Source organism: Nycticebus coucang, chromosome 23, assembly GCF_027406575.1.
Source record: "Nycticebus coucang isolate mNycCou1 chromosome 23, mNycCou1.pri, whole genome shotgun sequence".
Classification (NCBI taxonomy): Eukaryota; Metazoa; Chordata; class Mammalia; order Primates; family Lorisidae; genus Nycticebus; species Nycticebus coucang.
The window spans coordinates 21,067,617-21,087,625 of NC_069802.1; the positions used below are offsets into that span (position 1 = coordinate 21,067,617).

Genomic DNA, 20,009 nt, shown 5'->3' on the forward strand with positions numbered 1-20,009 from the left:
TGCAGGAAGCATAAGGAAAATGTAGCTCTGCCAATTCCTCTTCCTCAATTCCAGGACGAAAGTCTACACTTGTGTGTCTGAAATTGGAGGAGTACTATGCAGTGGACACCAAAGTTTATACTCGGGGATATAGATTCATCAATTGTTTGTTTTTTTATTAAATCATAACTGTGCACATGAATGCAATCATGGGGTACAATGTGCTAGTTTTACGTACAATTTGAAATGCTTTCATCCAACTTGTCAACATAGCCTTCACAGCATTTTCTTAGTTATTGTGTTAAGACAATTATATTCTACACCTAGTAAGCTTCACATGTACCCTTGTAAGATGCACTGCAGGTGTGGTCCCACCAATCACCCTCCCTCCACCCATCCTTCCCCTCCTCTCCTCTCCCTCTCTCCTTTTCCCTTCTTCTTGGGATAGCTTTTCTTATGAAAGCTATAAATTGGTTTCATAGTAAGACTGAGTACATTGGATACTTTTTCTTCCATTCTTCAGATACTTTGCTAAGAAGAAGACGTTCCCGCTCCATCCATGTAAACGTGTAAGAGGTAAAGTCTCCATCTTTTATTCCTCAATTTTTAAATTCTTTGATTTTTATATGAAGTTTGAGAAATGCTACTCAAAACATTTGGTTGAGAGAGCTTGTTAACTACGTAGGTACTGCTGGTGTCATTGTAAATGCGCTCAGGTAGAAGGTGACGCAAATGTCATGAGACAGAAGAAAGCACGTGGATACCTCATGATAGGATCTTATGAGCGTTTATAGGACTGAGTGTTTTTTTGTCTGTAGGACCCAGTGTTTTCTGCTGTTTAAAGAGCATTTCAGTTTATACAATTTTCTATGCTTGTTGCCAATCACAGTCCATGCAGTTTTCATGCAAAAGCATAAACTATGATTTTAAATGGAGACAGCAGAGTCAGGAAGACACCACACATAGGCTGTCTGTTGAGAGTAATGTCAACCCTAGAAATTGCTTGACTCTAAAGGTATAGGAAATTCTATTTAGCTCCATTTTAGAACACGCCCATTGTTAGCTATCAGGCTCTTTTATGATTGGCTTGTGAATAGAATCACAATTCACACAAACTGAAAAACCAAGAGGATAAAAATCAATCAGGCTTATAATGAATTTTTTTCTTCTTTTTGAAAACTGATCATCACTTTTCCTTCTTGCAATTCAGTATTCTTCCCCGCCACACTCCTTACAGGACTTTAAAACATCTTTAAAATCATAATTTTTATAGTGACTTGTTTTTACTTTCAATATCAATATTTAATTGATGTTGGCTAACATTAAGCTATCCAGCAAACAGGAAGAAACAACAAATTTAAAACAAGATGAGGAGTTAAAAGGCTTTAGCCCAGTGACATTAATTTTGCAAAGGAAACTGAGGCATAGTGAGGCTGCTACATTGCTTCATTTATTTCCTACGAAGGATTCACTGGAGATTTTTAGTTTTTATGTTGATGCCCTTCTTAATAAAGTATGTCTTCTTACCAGAATAACAGGATTTTGCTATTGGAAGCAATTTTGTTAACCTAGATTTTCTTTTTTTTTTTTTGTAGAGACAGAGTCTCACCTTATGGCCGTCGGTAGAGTGCCGTGGCCTCACACAGCTCACAGCAACCTCTGACTCCTGGGCTTAAGCGATTTTCTTGCCTCAGCCTCCCGAGTAGCTGGGACTACAGGCGCCCGCCACAACGCCCGGCTATTTTTTGGTTGCAGTTTGGCCGGGGCTGGGTTTGAACCCGCCACCCTCGGTATATGGGGCCGGCGCCCTACCGACTGAGCCACAGGCACCGCCTGATAACTTAGATTTTCATTTCAGTTTCACAGCAACTTCATGTGTGGTCTGGGGAGAATGTTGCTCCCCATTTGCAACAAGGGTCTCAACATAAGGTGCCTCTGTTTTTTGTTTCAACTACTGACAGTGTTTGAGCCCTTGGGCTAATGTTGATGAAGAGTCCATCTGCGCTTGTTTACTAGTTTCTCTTGTAAATTGAAAGAAAGAAAAAAAAAACAAAAAACCCTGCTGACTCCATCCATAGGCCATGCCCCTCAAGAAACAAACAAAACCCAAATAACATGGGTTTTTCTCTCTTTACTCTCATATCCATAGGCTGTTGCCCAACTTTCCTGTCCTGTAAGAGCTCTTCCTCCACATTTTGGGACTAACATATAAAACCACCGTGAAGCACTTTATGGATATTAAATCATGTTGCAAAACCATAACACCTATCACTGTTGCATTATTAGAGAAATTAAAAGAGGATATTTTTGCCCTGAACATCCTTAGGGATGGGGAGGAATGTGACATGGTTTTCAACCAGTGGAGACATTTCAGTATGCGTGACTCAAAGTTCAAATGACTGACTTATACCTTACATAGAAATTCTGACAGTGTAGCTCTCGCTTGCAATAATATATGCGGATGGGACAGACTACTTTACAATTACGTGGAGAGTGTCTTCCAGGCTCTGACATGTCACCACTGCAGTCAGGGATCTACAGTGAAAATCCTCTGATTGAAACATCCCTCGCTTTGGAAAGTCTCATGAGTTATAATGTTGATGGTCAGAAATAGTGCAGCGCGTTTAACAAGGCCAGGATATCTCCCTAAATCATCTCATGTGCATTAAAAATTCATTATCCTGAAAAATTTCAAGAGAAAAAAAAATTTTCACTCCACAGAAATATTTTGAGATCAAAATGACCATCCTGTCTAGATACTGTTTGAAGATTGTCCGCAACTAGGATGCTTCTGAACTTCGAAAAATGTTACTTTGGTTGTTTCTGTTTTAAAAATTTTTTCTACTTGTAGTACCACAGCATATCAAATATTATTTTATTCTGTTCCTCATGGAAGGATATAGATGCAAGAACACAGACAAGAAAAAATATTTAACATATTTAACATGACCACATATAAGATCTTACAAGGGTACATGTGAAATTTACTAAATGTGGACTATGAATGTTTTAACACAATAACTAAGAGGGTGCTGTGAAGGCTATGTTAACCACTTTGACGAAAATACTTCAGATTGTATATAAAATCAACACATTGTACCCCATGATTGCATTAATGTACACAGCTATGATTTAAAAAAAAGTGACCACATATAGTTCTTTAATTTCTTTAAATGCTCTTATAGAATGACAAAGAAATCAAATTTGCACTGGAAGGTTCAACAGCATGAGATAACATCTCTTGTGATAGATAAATGCTGAGAATTTGGAAGATATTTTGTTTTGCATGATTAGCAAGAGGTGATTTCACATGTTATCATGTGAGCTACAGAATCAGAAAAAGCAGAGGCTTAACAAAATACTATAGTCAATTTAAAATAAAGTTATTTTGATAACAGTGATTTTGTGTATTTTGCAAAAGCCTAGAAAATTTTAATTTCTTGTTCTTCCCTACATTCCCCACTAAATTTATAGATATCATCCTGTATTGTTAAAGTAATGAAAATACAGATTGTTCAGGCAACTCATTAGACCTGCATGCTTTGGCTGATCAAAGTGCTTTATCTCCCAGTTGTAAACTAGGATCATCACACATAAATTTACACTGAAGAAGCTGTCTATTATATGTTGTCATTCTATATAAATTCATATGTAGTTAAAATAAAAATGACTGTATCTTAAAGACCAACTGCTAAATAGATCACAGAAGCATTAGAGACCATATTAGAATAGAAACCAATAGAAATTAAGATGTTGATTTTAAAATAACTGGGTGCAAGCTAATCAATGTATATTCATGTCTTATGGAATCTGGAGCATGCCTCACGTCCTTTGTGCAAGAAATTTTGGCAGAAATACGAATTAGAAAACAAGCACTCAAGCAAAACTTATAGTAATAACTCTGAATATTGTTTGCCTTCTTTGAAAGAGAATCTTAAGCAATGGAGTGGGAAGTGCCTCTCTGCTCACCGAAATCACAAGTAGTATTAAGAAATAAGAAAAAATAAAAAATAAAAAACCTAAGTAGTTCCTCTAGGTAATGTGAGAAGGGAAAGGACTTTGTAGTTTGTGCGTGGATTGTCCGAGGGAGTGGAGATGCTATGATGTGTGCCACTTGTGGTAGTTGCACTAGTTATCCAGAGCTCTTAAACTATACTTCTGCTGCTGCTGTTTCTGCCCACGTTGGGGAGGTAAGAAAATAGCTCCATTTGAAGCGATCATCTGCAAAAATATGAAATGCAGTAAGTCCCAAAATAAATATAACTACTATGGCTGAAGACACTTCATACCCCAGGTCAGGTTCCCTGTGATATACTTTAGCCATGAATAAGACATTCCACAAAGGAAATGAATTCTGGAGCACAGAATTCAGTTTTATGCCTTTATTAGTATTAAAATAACGTGTAGGCAATTTAATGTTAATAGAAAATGGAATATTTTTTACAAAGCCAAAGTACGCGTTTTTAAGATACATCGAGAGAGAAAGGTATGACATATGTGTTTGAAAATTGAAAGAGGATTGTTTGTGCTTAACACATTGCAGAAATTGTCCTGGACGGGTCACCTGTGTAAAAATATGGCCCCTGATCCTGACAAAATCCATAGGACTTACAGTGTTCTTCTGAATTAAGCCTTGTTTTTAGAGTTGTGAAAGACTTTAACTCATGTCAAAATTTCCCTAGCCTTGAAAAATTACTTTGGAGATGATGAAAAGGGGGTGATTCTCTTGGTTGTGTTGGTTCTTCTTTTTCTTCTTTCTGACATTCCACTCAGACTTAGAGGTGTCATAAAATCCAAAATGCGTAACCCACACCATCGTAAGATCTATTCGTTATTGAAAAATGCAGGAATATGCAGCTACTCCCTTTGTACTGTAATAGGAAAAATGTGGGAACAAAACAAAATAAGTAGCAAATGAAATTCTATAAATGCAGTCGCACACCTCACACAGAACTAGGCGAATCATGTACTCTGATCTATTATTAATTCTTGGATGAAATTAATTACCACCATTTTGGTAAAGGTACTTTCTATTATAAAGATACAAATACATTACATGGGGTCAAATAATCCAGGAAAGCTGGGAAAACGTCATAATTTAGAAATTGCCAGTAATGAGAGCAAGCATAAACACAACCAGTGAGAAGACAGGACTAATCAGGGAAAGCGATTTACCAAAGGCAGAAAGGAATATAAACCCTTCAATGCCCTTAAAAGCCTCAAAACATATGCTCACAGTAGATGATCTAACACAGTTTTTCTCTCTTCCATATGAATTCAATTCAATTCAAATTGAGAGGAGGGGAAACAGCGGGGAGGAGGGAGAGGATCAGGGTGCTCCCACTTAAGAGCACAATGTAAAAGTGTATGGCACACATTTTGGGTGCAGGGCACAACTACGAGAGGGGCTCTACCTAACAAAATACAAATATTGCAGCCTAGGTGTTTGCACCCTTACATTAACCTGCAATTAAAAAATAAATAAATATGTGTGTACATATATATTTATATTGATGCTTAGTCAGCATGCAGATTGATAATTTATGCATAGAGGTTTTATTTTTTGATTGATTAGATTTGAGCCAAAAGCCAAAGGAATGTGTGAGTCTGCCCTTATCACACCTTCCTGATTAATTTTTACAGTTAGCCAAGGTTGGAATGCCATGGGGTACTTTCCATGACGTGCCAATGACACACCCCTTCTGTGTCTTTCACCCTGCAGCAGCTGTCATGAACTCTATTTCCCACATCGCCCAGGAATGGTCGATAACACTGATGATACTTGGTCCACGGGCTTGTTATTTTTGTGGTGCAAGCCCAGCTGAGACATTGCCATCCCAGCAGAAAGAAGGAACAACCGGTCCAATTACCAAGATGGATACCTATCGGACGTCAAGACTCAGCTACAATCTTGAATTTGTTAACACCCCACTAATATAGAGGGACGACTTGTAACAAACCATTAGTCCACTTCAGTTGGCTGTGCACACACATACACGCAGCTTTTAAGTATTTTGAGGATTAAAAATTTAAGAAATGAATGACTTAGGCTATCCAACTTGAACAAGTCTAGCTGATAGGTCTTGGCAAACAACTTTGGCTCTGTAATAACTCTTCAATTATAATGCCAGGAGCTTCCCTATCCTTTTCTCATACATCCTGAATTTCTATCAACCCAAATCATCTGCTTATTGAGCATTTATTTAAGTGTAGAAATCTGTTTAATATTTTAGCGGTCTTTCATAGGTGAGAAGAAATTCAGCTCAGTTTGTTTTCTCCAAGACTAACTCAAATCACTCATAAATAAATGTACATTTTTGTTCACTTGGATCCTGTTGTTCCTTGTAACAAGCTCAGAAGAGATGTATGGAATAAGTCTGAGTTTGACTGAGGAAAGCAGGAGGTAGATTGCCAACACTCAAAAAAAATTTACTCTGTCACTAAGAGGTGAGTGAGGGAGATGAGTTAGGTCAAATGAAAAGCTTTAACATTATTGAGATAAATTTCAAAGGACACTGTAAGGGCAGGTGCTGTTTGAACAAAAAGCAGCAGACAACGTATCCATATTTGCTACAATAGGTGAAACAGCTTCTATTTGTAGCTGAAAGATGGAAGTAAAAACAGGAAACTGCTACCTGTACAGTAGACCCATGGAAACGTTTCATGCGAGGCAAGTCTATGTAAATCGACAATACTGATAAGCAGAAAGCGGTCACCAATATTACATTTTTGACCTCTCAATTTACATTAAGAATAAGTGAAAGGTGAAATAGGAGGTCTAATTTGAGTTCTTTGAGGATTCTCCATACTTCCTTCCAAAAAGGTTATATTCGTTTCCTAGGCATCTACCCAGAAAAAAAATAAAATAAAATCATTTTATCACAAGGACATTTGCACTAGACTGTTTATCTCAGCTCAATTTACAATCCCCAGATGTAGATCTAGCCTAAACGCCCACCAACCCAGGACTAGATGAACAAGTTGTGGTCCGTGTATACCATGGTTCTATTCAGCCACTAAAAAAGGTGGAGACTTCATAGCTTTTGTATTAACCTGGGTGGAAGTGGAACTCATCCTTAGTAAAACATTAAAGAACGGAGAAGCAAGACTCCAATGTACTCCATTCTAGTATGAAGGCAGTAGATGAGCTAAAACAAGGTTGGGGTAGGGAAATGAGAGAGTGGGGGAGGGGAGGAGAGAGGGGGATGGGGTCAAGGTGAATGGCACACATCTTGAGGGCAAGACGCAATTATAAGAGGGGCTTTACCTAATAAATGCAACCAGTGTAACCTAATTCTTGGTGCCCTCAATGATTCCCAAACAATAAAACAAAAAAGACTGAGAGGAAATTAAAAACATCATCTAAAACATAGACCCAGATATGTTTTGATTGTAATAAAACTCTGATTAGTTGCCAGGGCCTTATGATACTATATAAGACACTTTAAATAATTAAAAAAATATAGTATGAATGGAACTCTTTAATTTAAAATAGTATTATTAAGACTATAGTAAGTACTTTATAAATGCTCCCATAAAAGATATAACAAGTGACTGCATTCATTTGGCAAGAGAAGATCTTTTGAAAGAGAAAATGGTCTTTTATAGAAGATTTATAAATCTACATATTTTCCTTTCAAGGTGAAATAATAACCATGCTTTCTTTCCATCTTAATCCGTATATTTTTGCCATTGAGACTCTTTAATGATATTAAAGCTAACGTTTTAAATTCTGTAGCCAAAGGGCTAACGCAGTTTACTCAAATTAAAACATTTTAATGCTACCTTTTATGTCTCTTTAAGTCATCTGAGATATTTTTGTTCTCATGTATGTTTTTACTGTTATTTTCTCAAGTCATGTTTCATAAAATCATGTGACTACAACTGAGGTTCACATGAAACATGCAGGAAGCTCCGTTAACAGCTGAAATTGCTTTGTGTTTTTAACACCCAAGAAAATCCGGGGGGAGACAGTAAGATGCAAAAGAAGTTTAAGATTCTGTTTAACTAGTACTTGAGGATTAATAATTCTCACCTAATTTTTACTCTCATCTCTACATCATGATTATTCCTCTAACATTTAGCATGAAATGTACCCTAGAATTTCCTCTCAGGATCTTTTCTGTAACCATTTTGTGAGAATTATTAATTATTCTAAAAATATGTCTGTGCCAAAGGAGCTTCCCCCACAGCCAGCAGTGGGAAGTGACATCCCAGGGCAGTGTTTGGCTTTTCTATAAACTGCTTCATCTACTCTTGTGTCTGTAAGGGCCACGGCCACCTCTCACTTTCCAGTTCATTCCCCAAAGTATATTTCTCTAAGCCCACCTAATAAAGATTCATATTTTAACAGTAAAAATTCTATTGCATCTTTTTTCCACGCCCTTTCCGGGTATAACATCTCCAATTTGCACAGGGGACCGATCCTTTCATAAATCACTAGGAAATCATTGCTCCTCCTTCCATCCCATTTTTTTTTTCTTTTTTTTTTTTGAGAGAGTCTCACAATGTTGCCCTTGGTAGAGTGCTGAGGCATCCTTGCTCACAGAAACCTCAAACTCTTGGGCTTAAGCGATTCTCTTGCCTCAGCCTCCCAAGTAGCTGGGACTATAGGCGCCCTTCACAACACCTGGCTAGTTTTGGGTTGTAGTTGTCATTGTTGTTTGGTGCACCAGGGCTGGATTTGAACCCTCCTGCTCCGGTGTATGTGGCTGGCGCCGAGCCTATCCCTTCTCTCCTTCTTTCCCTCCCCGTCTTTCTTCTTTCTTTCCAAACCTTTGTATAATTTCCGCACAAACTATTAGCATCTTAATGTAGGTTATTATGTTCTCATCTCATAGGTGAAAGAAACAGAACTTCTGAGTAGTTAGACGATCAAAATTTAATAGGCAGCAATTCAGGGTAAGCACATGGGTCCCTAGTCACTCATTTATTATGTCCAAGGCCTTTTTCTTTTAGAGCTTCCACTAAATAAAATGGAAACTCTCGATTGTATATTCAAAGTAAAAGAGACAAATAAATAAAAAACACTTACTAAAATAGATGAAGGCAGAAATTTATAGTAAACTCTTTAAGATAAAAGGAAACTTTCATTTGTCATTTAAGTACCTAAGTTTCATTACCCACAAAGTAAATCCTTAGTTGTCATCGTCACGGTGACAGTGCAGTACTGCAGTGACCTAGAAACACTTTAAGGCCATCGGCCTTCTGGAATAGACAGTAATATATACCTTTTACTTATAATATTCATGCAACTATAGGAAACATACTTTTATATAAATTATTGCAGAATTTATTGTCAAAATAAATTCTACAACACTTAATAATAGTTCGTATTTTATTTTTCCCCCAAACGCTCAGTAATGAGAAGATTTCTAATTCTACCTTGTTCTATAAAAGTTATAATTCACCCAGTAAGACAAACTAATTTATATGTCTGACATTCAGACTTTACGAGAGCCCAGGAAATAGTTCATAACTTTAATTACTAATGGTGCTGTATATACCACGCATTAGCTTAGCGCAAACCACTTTGAAATCTTGCCGTTATTTATAATAAATCTTTGGCTTAAAGAAAAAGACCTTCATATTCCTCCAATGCTCCTTTTAGTGTCCTTAAATTCATGAGGAAATTTCAAAAACAGCCATTCTCATGACTGAATCTCATAAATAAACTATACTTGCAGGTAAAAGCTAAACATATATTAAAGTGTCACTGAAACACCTGAATTATAGTATCATTGGAAAACACTGGTGATTCCTGTATCAAATTGTAGGTGATTCAATATTTTCTTAAACTTGTAGAACCATCCAATTTTACTAAGCTAGCACTTTGAGTCTTACAAGATTGAAAACATGCTTCCCTGAAACAAAGCGTAAGAAACTTTTAAATCATTGCTATCTTCTTGTTTAACTTTACTTATTGGGTATATTAAAATATAATGGCTAGTAAGCACACCTAAGATTGAAAATATGTATTATTAGCCACTATGTAAAACGTTTTCATGGTTTATCTGTTCATGAGACTTTTTCTTTTCTTAAAAATTTATTCTCAATTTTGTAATAAGAGAATTTGATTTTTGTCTTTTCTAGACGCTATTTCAAACACAGCAACAACCTGCTGTATGAAATGACTGGTTTACTTTTTTTAATTTAGATAACCACCAAAATTTTCTCTTAAAAGCAAACAAAATGCTATATCTTTAAGGGAAATATAATGTGCTATAATTGTATTTCAGTTGTAAACCATTTCAGTTTCTGATGAAACTAATGTCTTGTGTTAAAATATGATTAAACATTTAAAGTACTTTGACGAAAAATACATGAAGATGTTTGCTCATGATGTAAAATGCTTCTAAAAATTAAGAGACTTGTTAAGAGTTTGATTAAAGTATGTTTTATTTTCTAAAGTTATTATTTGAATCTCCAAATGTTATGCATTATCTTTTAAATACACATAGATGCAATTCTTTTGCGCTCTATATGATTCTGACAACGCTATTAGGGCAACCACAATGGCCATAAGTAAATTCTGTTTTCTCTGACACGTGTGTGATATGATGGTATGCTTCCATTTCACACACATTCCATGACACATATATTCTGAAAAAATTTTTTAAGCCTGTCTGTTCAGCTAGCTACACGGAACATCTATAGATATGGACCCTTGGTCTCCTTCTGTCTTCAGTTTAGTTTCCTATGTTTCAATTCCTCCTATTGCACTTGCTGTTCAAGAAATAGACAAACTATCTGGCTAACTAATTAGAAGTTAAGGGTATTAAAAATAATAATAATAACCTTAACCTCCTACCTCCCTGATCCTTTCTATGTACATGTGCTTTGTTCTGCCTGTTTTTTTTTTTTTTTTGGTAGAGTCAGAGTCTCATTTTATCGCTCTTGGTAGAGTGCTGTTGTGTCACCGCTCACAGGAACCTCCAACTCCTGGGCTTAGGCCATTCTCCTGCCTCGGCCTCCCGAGTAGCTGGGACTACAGGCTCCCACCACAATGCCAGGCTAATTTTTTGTTGCAGTTTGGAACCCGCCACCCTCGTTATATGGGGCCAGTGCCCTACTCACTGAGCCACAGGCGCCGCCCCTCTGCCTGGTTTTAATCTAGCTCTTTCTGTCTTTCCTTTCTCACACGAATACCCTCTACCTATCACAATCCTATGTATATTTTTGGTCCCTGAAGAATAATCCCAATTTGCTGAAGTTCAAGTGTCACAAAACAAAACCAAATCATTTGATTTCTACCTTTGTTCTCACTTGTACTGAAGACAAAACTACTTGGATTTTCTCCTCTATCCTAACATGACCCAGCAAAGGTTTCAGTAAAGCAAATTCACATGCTGGCTGAAAGTTAGATTTCCATGATAAAATCAGAACTTCAGCAACCAGAGAGTAATGTGTTATACAGATGCACAAAAAGGCCCTTAGAGTGTAAAAGCTGTTTAATTCATATATTGAAAAAATACAATATGCAATGTATTTTTAATAACTTGTTCAAAAATAAGAAAAAATCATTGATAGTAAGGTGCTATGTTGGAAAAAAATCTTTAAAATAAATGATCCAAAACACTATGGTAAAACAATCAGCCCTTCCAATCTCATTTTTGCCCTCGTTATAAATATAGAGACCAGTAAGCCTATAGCATTTAGACTAAATTTTCTACTATCCTCACAAATGCGTCACAATATCAATATTAGATCTACATTTCCTTCTTTAAAAATATCTTCATTAATTACTTGAACACACTGGCTTACGTTGCTACTATCCTCAACTAAGAAACTAGATCACAAAGAATCAAAATGCTACGCCCTACTGGTATCTAAAGACAATTTTTCTTTGTCAATTTACTAATATACCATTACGATCAGCTAATGTGCTTGTGTTAACGATTCTCTTTATAGTCAGATGTTCTATATATTCAGTGGATTCCTGTTACCTTGATTAGAGTGGACGGTGGGGCAGGGTTTAGTGATGGTTGAGTCTGGTGAACATTTATGATGGGACTGCTTGGGTAACTCATTCTGCTTTCTTTGCTGTCACATGTAGGCGTGTTACACTCTATGGTGTCCACAGCAACGCAATGGGGTGCTCAGATTACGTAGTCCTGACTTTAAGTTAAACTATATTTCTTACTGGTTAGTAATGCCTTCCTCCACTTTGTAGGACACAGGAGGCTGTGCTGACTCGTGATTTGTTTCTCCTGCACCAAATTGTTGAATTGCTTTCCTAGTTCTTCTGAAGATTCAAGACAACTAGTGAACTCAAGGATGCAAAATAAAGTATCAAAATTGCCAAGATTTCTACTTTTAAGCTAGCTACTACAAAGATTTGGTTGATTTGGACTGGTGTTCAGGAAATCGGCATCACAACTCTCTAACTAAACAACTTTGAAAAAGGTGCTTTCGGCTCCGTTGGATTTCATAATGGCAAATTTCCATAATTTCTTCCCAGTAAAATATCTTATGATTCTACATGAATACTTTATGTTTTACACATTAAGAAGCTGAAACTATCATTAAATTACTTTTGGAATCATCTTCATTGTAATTTTTATGAAACTTTCTATACTGCATGAAAGAAATAGTATTCAAAATGAAGATAGAGAGTGTAGACTACAGGTAACAAAAGAAGAGGTGGTTTCACAAATGAAAAATTAGTGACTTTATGTGAAAAACGATTCACATATCTTTAACCATAAGAAGTCTCAGTACATACATCAAACAAAGAAAAACATGGCCACTTAAAATCAAAATGATCAAAATTATTCTTCCTGAATGAAAGGCATTCTTACAATTTATGAAACAAGTCCATGACATAAAAAGGAATCTGCTCCCATGATCACAGAACTCCATGGCACTGAGTCAAAACAAGTTCCCAGAATCCTTCTCAAGAGATAGCTCGAGAAAGAAAAAGAAGTCAACACATGTTATCACGAAAGATTACATTTCTGATCTGGCTTGGTCTATTTTTGTAGCTGAGGAAACCATGCTCTGGGGAGGTTAAATATAGTTTATTGGCAAACCTAGAACAAGATCCCAACTTCCCAAATTCCTATTCTTCCATATTCTATAGAATGTTGGAATGTACTTTAAAGATGAGCCAGTCCATAGCACTCATTTCCGTAAAGTTAGTGAGGTTTTGAGAGGTTAAGTGAATAAGTCACATCTCCTGATCTTCTATGAGTCCAGAAGATTCATATCCCATAAAAGCCATATCCCCTCCTTCTATGAGTCCAAAAGACAGAGTGAGAGGTGTGAAATTAAAGACACTGCACACAGCGTAACAGTGAGAAGCAAAGCAGATATATGTTCCCCACTGTTTTGAAAATATTGCCTAAGAATCTCATATAGAATCAAATCTTTAAAAGGTATTGCTTTGGGAGCTAAATGTCAAAAAAGCAGAAAGAGGTACATATATTCATACAACTTACAAAGTGACATTTAGTATTGTAGAGAAGGAATTCATGTGGGCATGGAGCTTTTGCGACTACCGTATAAAGTACAGCATTGTAATTACCATATGGAAGACCTTCATTAAGATTATACTATACCGGTTCATAATATATGAAGCACATTTGAAAATGGAAATCTAGGGTAGGGTCAGAAAAAAGGGAACTGGCATAAAACATATTCTCTGCCAGAAAATTAATTAAATTTCCCAGTTCTAGAAAAGGCCATATATTCTGTGTCAGTGATCATTGCAAGTCAAATGTGCAGGGTCTCAGGGAGTGTGCAGTATTCTATTCGTAAATAGGACTCCCCAGGGGACACTGACAGCAATTTGGCAGTAAGTAAGAGTTCACATAAATGAAGAATTTACTTTGCAGTAACTTTCATTAGGGAAAGTGCAGATATGACAGCCCGTGCATTCCACATTTTTCAATCTTTCTTACACTCTATTCTGACCTCCATGTAATACACCATATTGTTAAATATGAGCTCATATTACTAGTCAATCAAGACCATATGCCTTGAAAGAATAGCTTCTGTTTCACTTGTCTTCTACTTCCATAGATATTATTATACAATGAAGGATATTATATTTATTTTTAGTGTGAAATATGTTAGAATGATGAACGGGCTTCCTAGGCAAAGAGTCATTCACCTCAATCATCCAAATCAAACAAAAATATATGCTCAATTATAAAGCAAAATGTAAAGACTGACAATTCATCGTCAAATGCTATTATTTTTTAAATTAATCATATTTATACATTCGTGTATTCTCTTACTTATATACTGTATATTATGCAAATTATCCCTTTGTTATGTACAAATTTACATCTCAACCACAAGCAGCTTTAAACAGAACCTCCTTTTTTTATTTTCTGATGGTATTCAAATGGATATGTTAGCTTCCTCAAGCTAACTAAATACAAGGGTATAAACTGTGGGAATCCATCCTGAATTTCTTGTCTTATGAAAAAGCATTTTGCATTCAATGAGAAAATGAAAATAACCAGAATACTAACGTGGTCTGTGACCAAGTAACCTAGAAAAATGATGAAGACTAAGGCTGCAGACTCGAAAGCAATTAGGAAGAGATACTGGTGTCTAGACGTTGGGACACAGTGTCCGTCTGAATTTACGTCTGGAAATACTTTCATTTGTAAAAAGAATACAAATTGTCCTGTGCATTCCCAGAGGGAAAACCCAGGATAAAAGGCTTCATGTTACAGAAAGGTAAATCTTGGCTCAATATAATAAAAGCTTGGAAGTTAAAGATGTCCCTAAATAGAATGAGATACCTCTGTATTTTGTATCACTGGAATTATTCAGGCCTAGACGAGCAAGTATTTTTTTTTCTTTGTAGAGACAGAGTCTCACTTTATCGCCCTTGGTAGAGTGCTGCAGCATCAGAGCTCACAGCAACTTCCAATTCCTGGGCTTAGGCAATTCTCTTGCCTCAGCTTCCCAAGTAGTTAGGACTATAGGCGCCTGCCACAATGCCCTGCTATATTTTTGTTGCAGTTTGGCCGGGACTGGGTTTGAACCTGCCACTCTTGGTATATGGGGCCGGCACCCCACCCACTGAGCCACAGGCGCGGCCCAGACGAGCAAGTCTTATGAGTGGAATTGAGGGCTGTGTGCCCAACCTAAGACTAGTCTGGCTGACCACTTCTCTCTCTATCCACTGTTAAAATTCCATGACTAATTCAGCAAATATTTATTCTATGCTCCAGGCACTTCACATAAATAAAAAGATAAGAAATAATCCTTAAATTCAAACAACTAAGGGATTAGTTTTATGATTATCTTGATGGAGAGGGTACTAGAGACAGTTGGCCTTGAATACTAATTTTCCATCAAACTTCATCTCTGTTGTATTTCTGTCTCCGGACACAAACTTTTAGTTCTAAATGTGTACCTCCCAATTAATACTGAAGCCCCCATCTTACCCTCAGAAGAACTGTTCCTACAGAAAACTTACTAAAGAAGCACAGTGTACACAAACCAGTGCATCTTAAATTGTTCATTTTCTTTCCATTTTACCACAAAGACGTTTCTAAAAATCAAAAGAACACAAACTCATAACATTCTTTTTCTCTACCTGCATTGATTGTTTTCTTCTCTTGCTTTTTTATTTTATCTTCTTTTAAAATCCTTTCGGTGTTGGCTGTTCAATGCCATATTTCCTTCAGTTTTTTTTTCCTTTTCAAATTATTCATTTTTTCCAAAATCATTTTACTTCTTTTTCCTCAAACATTTTTTTTTTTTTCTCCTTGGTTTGGCCTCTTTTCCTCATATACTTTTTTAACTTCTCCTCTTTCTTTTTCTTTTATGATAAACTGATATTTACGTTTTCCTATTTGGTGCACGATTCCTCTATTTTCCTAGAATGTAACACATAATTTTTCTCATTTCCTTTCCTCAAATCTTTAGAACATTTTGGTTGAATTTTCTTCTTCCTATGTGAGATACAGGATGTCTACCCTGTGTTTCCTACTATCAGAATTGATGAATTTTATATAATTTGAATGATCAATTTCCCTCTTGTAGATGCAATTATTTTATACTCCTTTTTTAATTACATATCCTAAATTTGGGGAAAATAATAAATAATTTCTTATAGAGGGTATACTGAATCACATGTAAAGCTAATAATGACCATGAGCCACAGGCTAAGTGGAATAAAAATAGAGTGGAGGAAAGAGCCCATGTTTAGATGAAAAAGACAAATGTCCCTTTTTACATATTCATTCATGGCTCGGCACCTGTAGCTCAGTGGCTAGGGCACCAGCCACATGCACCGGGGTTGGCAGGTTCGAACCCTGCCCAGGCCTGCTAAACAACAATGACAACTACAACAAAAAATAGCTGGGCATTGTGGTGGGCGCTGGTAATCCCAGCTACTTGGGAGGCTGAGGCAAGAGAAATGCTTAAGCCCAAGAGTTGGAGGTTGCTGTGAGCTGTGAAACCATGCATTCTATTGAGGGTGACATAGTGAGACTTTGTCTCAAAAAAAAAAAAATATATATATATATGTATATAGACACACACATATCATTATTCATTCATTTATTCAGGCTTCAGTGGGTAACAAAAACTGTGGACACTGAATTGTTCACAAAGGATAGATGAAATCACTGTCCTCTTGTAACACCAAGTTGAGTGAACAAGAGTGCTGCTTTGTTTGGGAGGAAGTAGGAGAAAATTATCAGACACATCCCACTTCAATCAATTCTGAGTCAAACGGAGCAGATGTTCAACTTCTCCAAGACTCAGTACTCTTACTTTCTTACTTTTTAAATACAAATAATAACGTTTAACATGATGTTCTTTTGTGTGAATGAATTAAGAAAATGGAGGTTAAGCTCACTACATTGTGCCTGGCACACAGTCAATTCACAGGGTGTGTTTGCTCTTATTGTTGAGAAGTCTCCAGCCTGGCCTGGGCAAAGCACTTTCTAGCTGGAGCAACACAACTGCCACGGTCTGGGGATGTGAAATGTGCACCTCACTAATCACAGTGGGCGCCCGGGGTTAGAGCCTAAGGGAAGACTGGACACAGAGGCAGAAGTGGGACTGAGGGAAACCAAGACCAGAACTTTATCCAGCCGGAAGCTGCACATTTCCAAATGGAGGTTAAAGATGAAACCCAACATCCATTTTCGCACTTTTCCTGCCATTCCAATGCATTTCCGTACGTTGAAAGAACTAAATGTGACCTTTTAAAGTTCAGTGAAAATGCATGTGAATCAAAATGGTTTGCTTTATATACACAGACCCTTCTTAATCATGCTGTCATTGTAAAGAGTACCACAAATCCACAAATAATGGTGCCGCGCGCAAGCACACCTGTAGACACAGTGTTGTTGTTTTTTTAAATACATCTGCCAATAATCTTTCTAGCCCAAAGGCACATTTTAGTCATATGTCTCAAAGAACCTAGAGAGTCACACAACATAATGGAGAGCCTGATCCATCTTTAAAACAAGCCCCTGCAGGAGCTGGGAGGACCAGTTCTGCCAGTGGGAAAGGAAATCAAGAAAGGGGTGTTTCCTAGTGAGGACTGAGCATTCATGTTTTATAGCTTATGACTCCGCTGGAGTTTTGAGCCCCGAGGGACTAACTCCTTTCAACACACAGCACCCTGAAAGGCAGATATCTTGGACTGAACGAAACAGTCCCCTCCGTCTCTCTCAAATGCCACCAGCAAAGATGACAAAAGTGTTGCACAAAGTTGCAATTATCCCTCTCATCTGAATGGCATGGTTTTAGAGGGTATGCAGAGTTATTAGACCTCGCATACACATGTTTTTCTATAAGCAGATATGCAAGTATTATAATTAATATGCCTACAGTTTTGTACAATGTTTTTGAAAATGCAAGTTATTATAATTGAATTTTGAAATAAAATACACCAAATATTACTCTTTTACACTTTTCAAAGGTATGACATATTACTATTGCTTATTGAACATTGAGAGTGGCATATTTATACAAACAAGTTCCATTTCTTTTCTTTCTTTCTTTTTTTTTTTTTTACACAGTTTCACTTTATCACCCTTGGTAGAGTGCCACGGCGTCACAGGTCACAGCAACCTCCATCTCCTGGGCTTAGGCAATTCTCTTGCCTCAGCCTCTCCAGTAGCTGAGACTACAGGTGCCCGCCATAATGCCTGGCTATTTTTTGTTGCAGTTTTGGCTGGGGCCGGGTTTGAACCCGTTACCCTTGGTATATGGGGCTGGCACCCTACCTACAGAGCTACAGGCGCCGCCCACAAGTTCCATTTCTTTCCCATACGATTGGTTGAGGAAACTGCATAACAACTTTCTCTAAGAATTATATCATTAATTTTTCTGAATTTTTTTTTTTTTTTTTTGTAGAGACAGAGTCTCACTGTACCGCCCTCGGGTAGAGTGCCATGGCGTCACACAGCTCACAGCAACCTCCAACTCCTGGGCTTACGCGATTCTCCTGCCTCAGCCTCCCAAGCAGCTGGGACTACAGGCGCCCGCCACAATGCCCGGCTATTTTTCTGTTGCAGTTTGGCCGGGGCTGGGTTTGAACCCACCACCCTCGGCATATGGGGCCGGCGCCCTACTCACTGAGCCACAGGTGCCGCCCAATTTTTCTGAATTCTTTACATTAAAAAAAAAAAAAAAACTACCACTGAGCAGGGAATCAGGAAATGCAAAATATGATGAACTATGTAAAGATAAACATATTTTAGGCTCTGTGCAGTGGGTGAACACATCTTGTAAATGTCAGAGAGAGACTGTTGGTGGAGGAGGCAGAAGAGGCCGCTGCCCTGTTCATGAGAACCACCATACCTGCTGCTTAATGGAGAGGCCTTAACAGCACTCTTCTTCCATGCGTCTTGCCATGAGGAAAGGGGAGGAAGGGAAAGGTAGTGATGGCAGCAACACCTGGGGAAGGGAGACGGGGAAATATGTAAAGGGCAAGTCAGCAGCCCTCCACCACGGTGTCCATCCATACACCTTGCCAACAAAACCATTTCCAAAAACCCTGAGCTGCCTTGCTTCCTTGTTTTTGTTTAAAGCCAGATACACTTCAAAGAGAACCTAAATGCATAGGGTATTTTCAAAGATGTGACCCTGAAGACTCTTACAATTTGAACTCTCCAAGTCCCGAGCACAGTCACTGCTATACGTCATCAGCTACCACCTTATGCTCACTTTGCAGAAAATTCAGATGTGGGCATGTTGTTTGTAGGACAGATTTAAGTAAAATATATAGATTGAACCTAATACCAAATAGATACGTGCTTTCTTCTCAACATATAGTAGGATTATTATCATTTCTTTATTCTGCCTTTATGCAGTTGCTACATAACTGTTCACAACGCACCTTTCTCTAACGTTCTCTTAGGATATGCAGTTTTGACAAGACAATCTCAACTAGTTAACAAAAAAAGAATTAAATTTGCTTGCTTCCCTATGAACTGCAAGTCAAAGCAATAAAAGTTTTAAAAATATTCATATTTTTTGACATTTTTTAGTGATATGGTTTAATCTGGACTGTGCCATTTTTTAAAAGTAAATATACAGAATCGTATAAAAATAAATTGCATTTTTAATAAGCAGTGTGTAACAGTAAGCTATGTGAATTTTAGTAATGATGAGTTGTTTCACTACTATGTGATATCACACCTGGAGAACAAACATTGCTACAGATTTTTCTCTTTAGTATTTGTTTTTAAAGAAATCTTTCACTTTGTATGTTTATATGTAAATACAAAGAGAAATGTATGTGAAAAAAATGTTTCTTTTAAGCTGTTTCTTTAGAGAAAGTTTTGTACATAATGGAGATAAACTTGCAAAAATCAGGTGTATATTTTAAGAAGAAAGGAAGTTATTAGATAAAATGAAACATAGGAAAGAATTGTTACTATTTTTTAAAGAAAAGAAAAGTTGAGCTCTCATACAAATAAGTTTCTTAGTCTATTACTTACATAAGAGCTAGGATGCTGTTTTTTTTTTTTTTTCTCTAAAGACAGGGCTTTTTGTGAGCCCATGTTTGCATTCTTTTTGCTGAATGTGATTCTAACCTTTAA

The 20,009-nt window shown here is 37.1% G+C and overlaps 1 protein-coding gene across 4 annotated transcripts in view; it reads right to left on the reverse strand.

Moving 5' to 3' along the window:
- The window catches only part of PCDH7 (protocadherin 7), a 422,039-nt gene that overhangs the window by 177,588 nt on the left and 224,442 nt on the right, over positions 1-20,009 (reverse strand). For 2 of the 4 annotated variants that reach the window (XM_053577816.1, XM_053577817.1), the window contains exon 3: positions 18,766-18,861. The exons of the other annotated variants lie outside the window; for them this stretch is intronic. In XM_053577816.1, coding sequence (XP_053433791.1) covers positions 18,773-18,861 — 89 coding nt within the window. In that variant the 3' untranslated portion in view covers positions 18,766-18,772. Of the gene's footprint in view, positions 1-18,765; positions 18,862-20,009 lie in introns of those variants that run through there. 4 annotated transcript variants of the gene reach the window in all.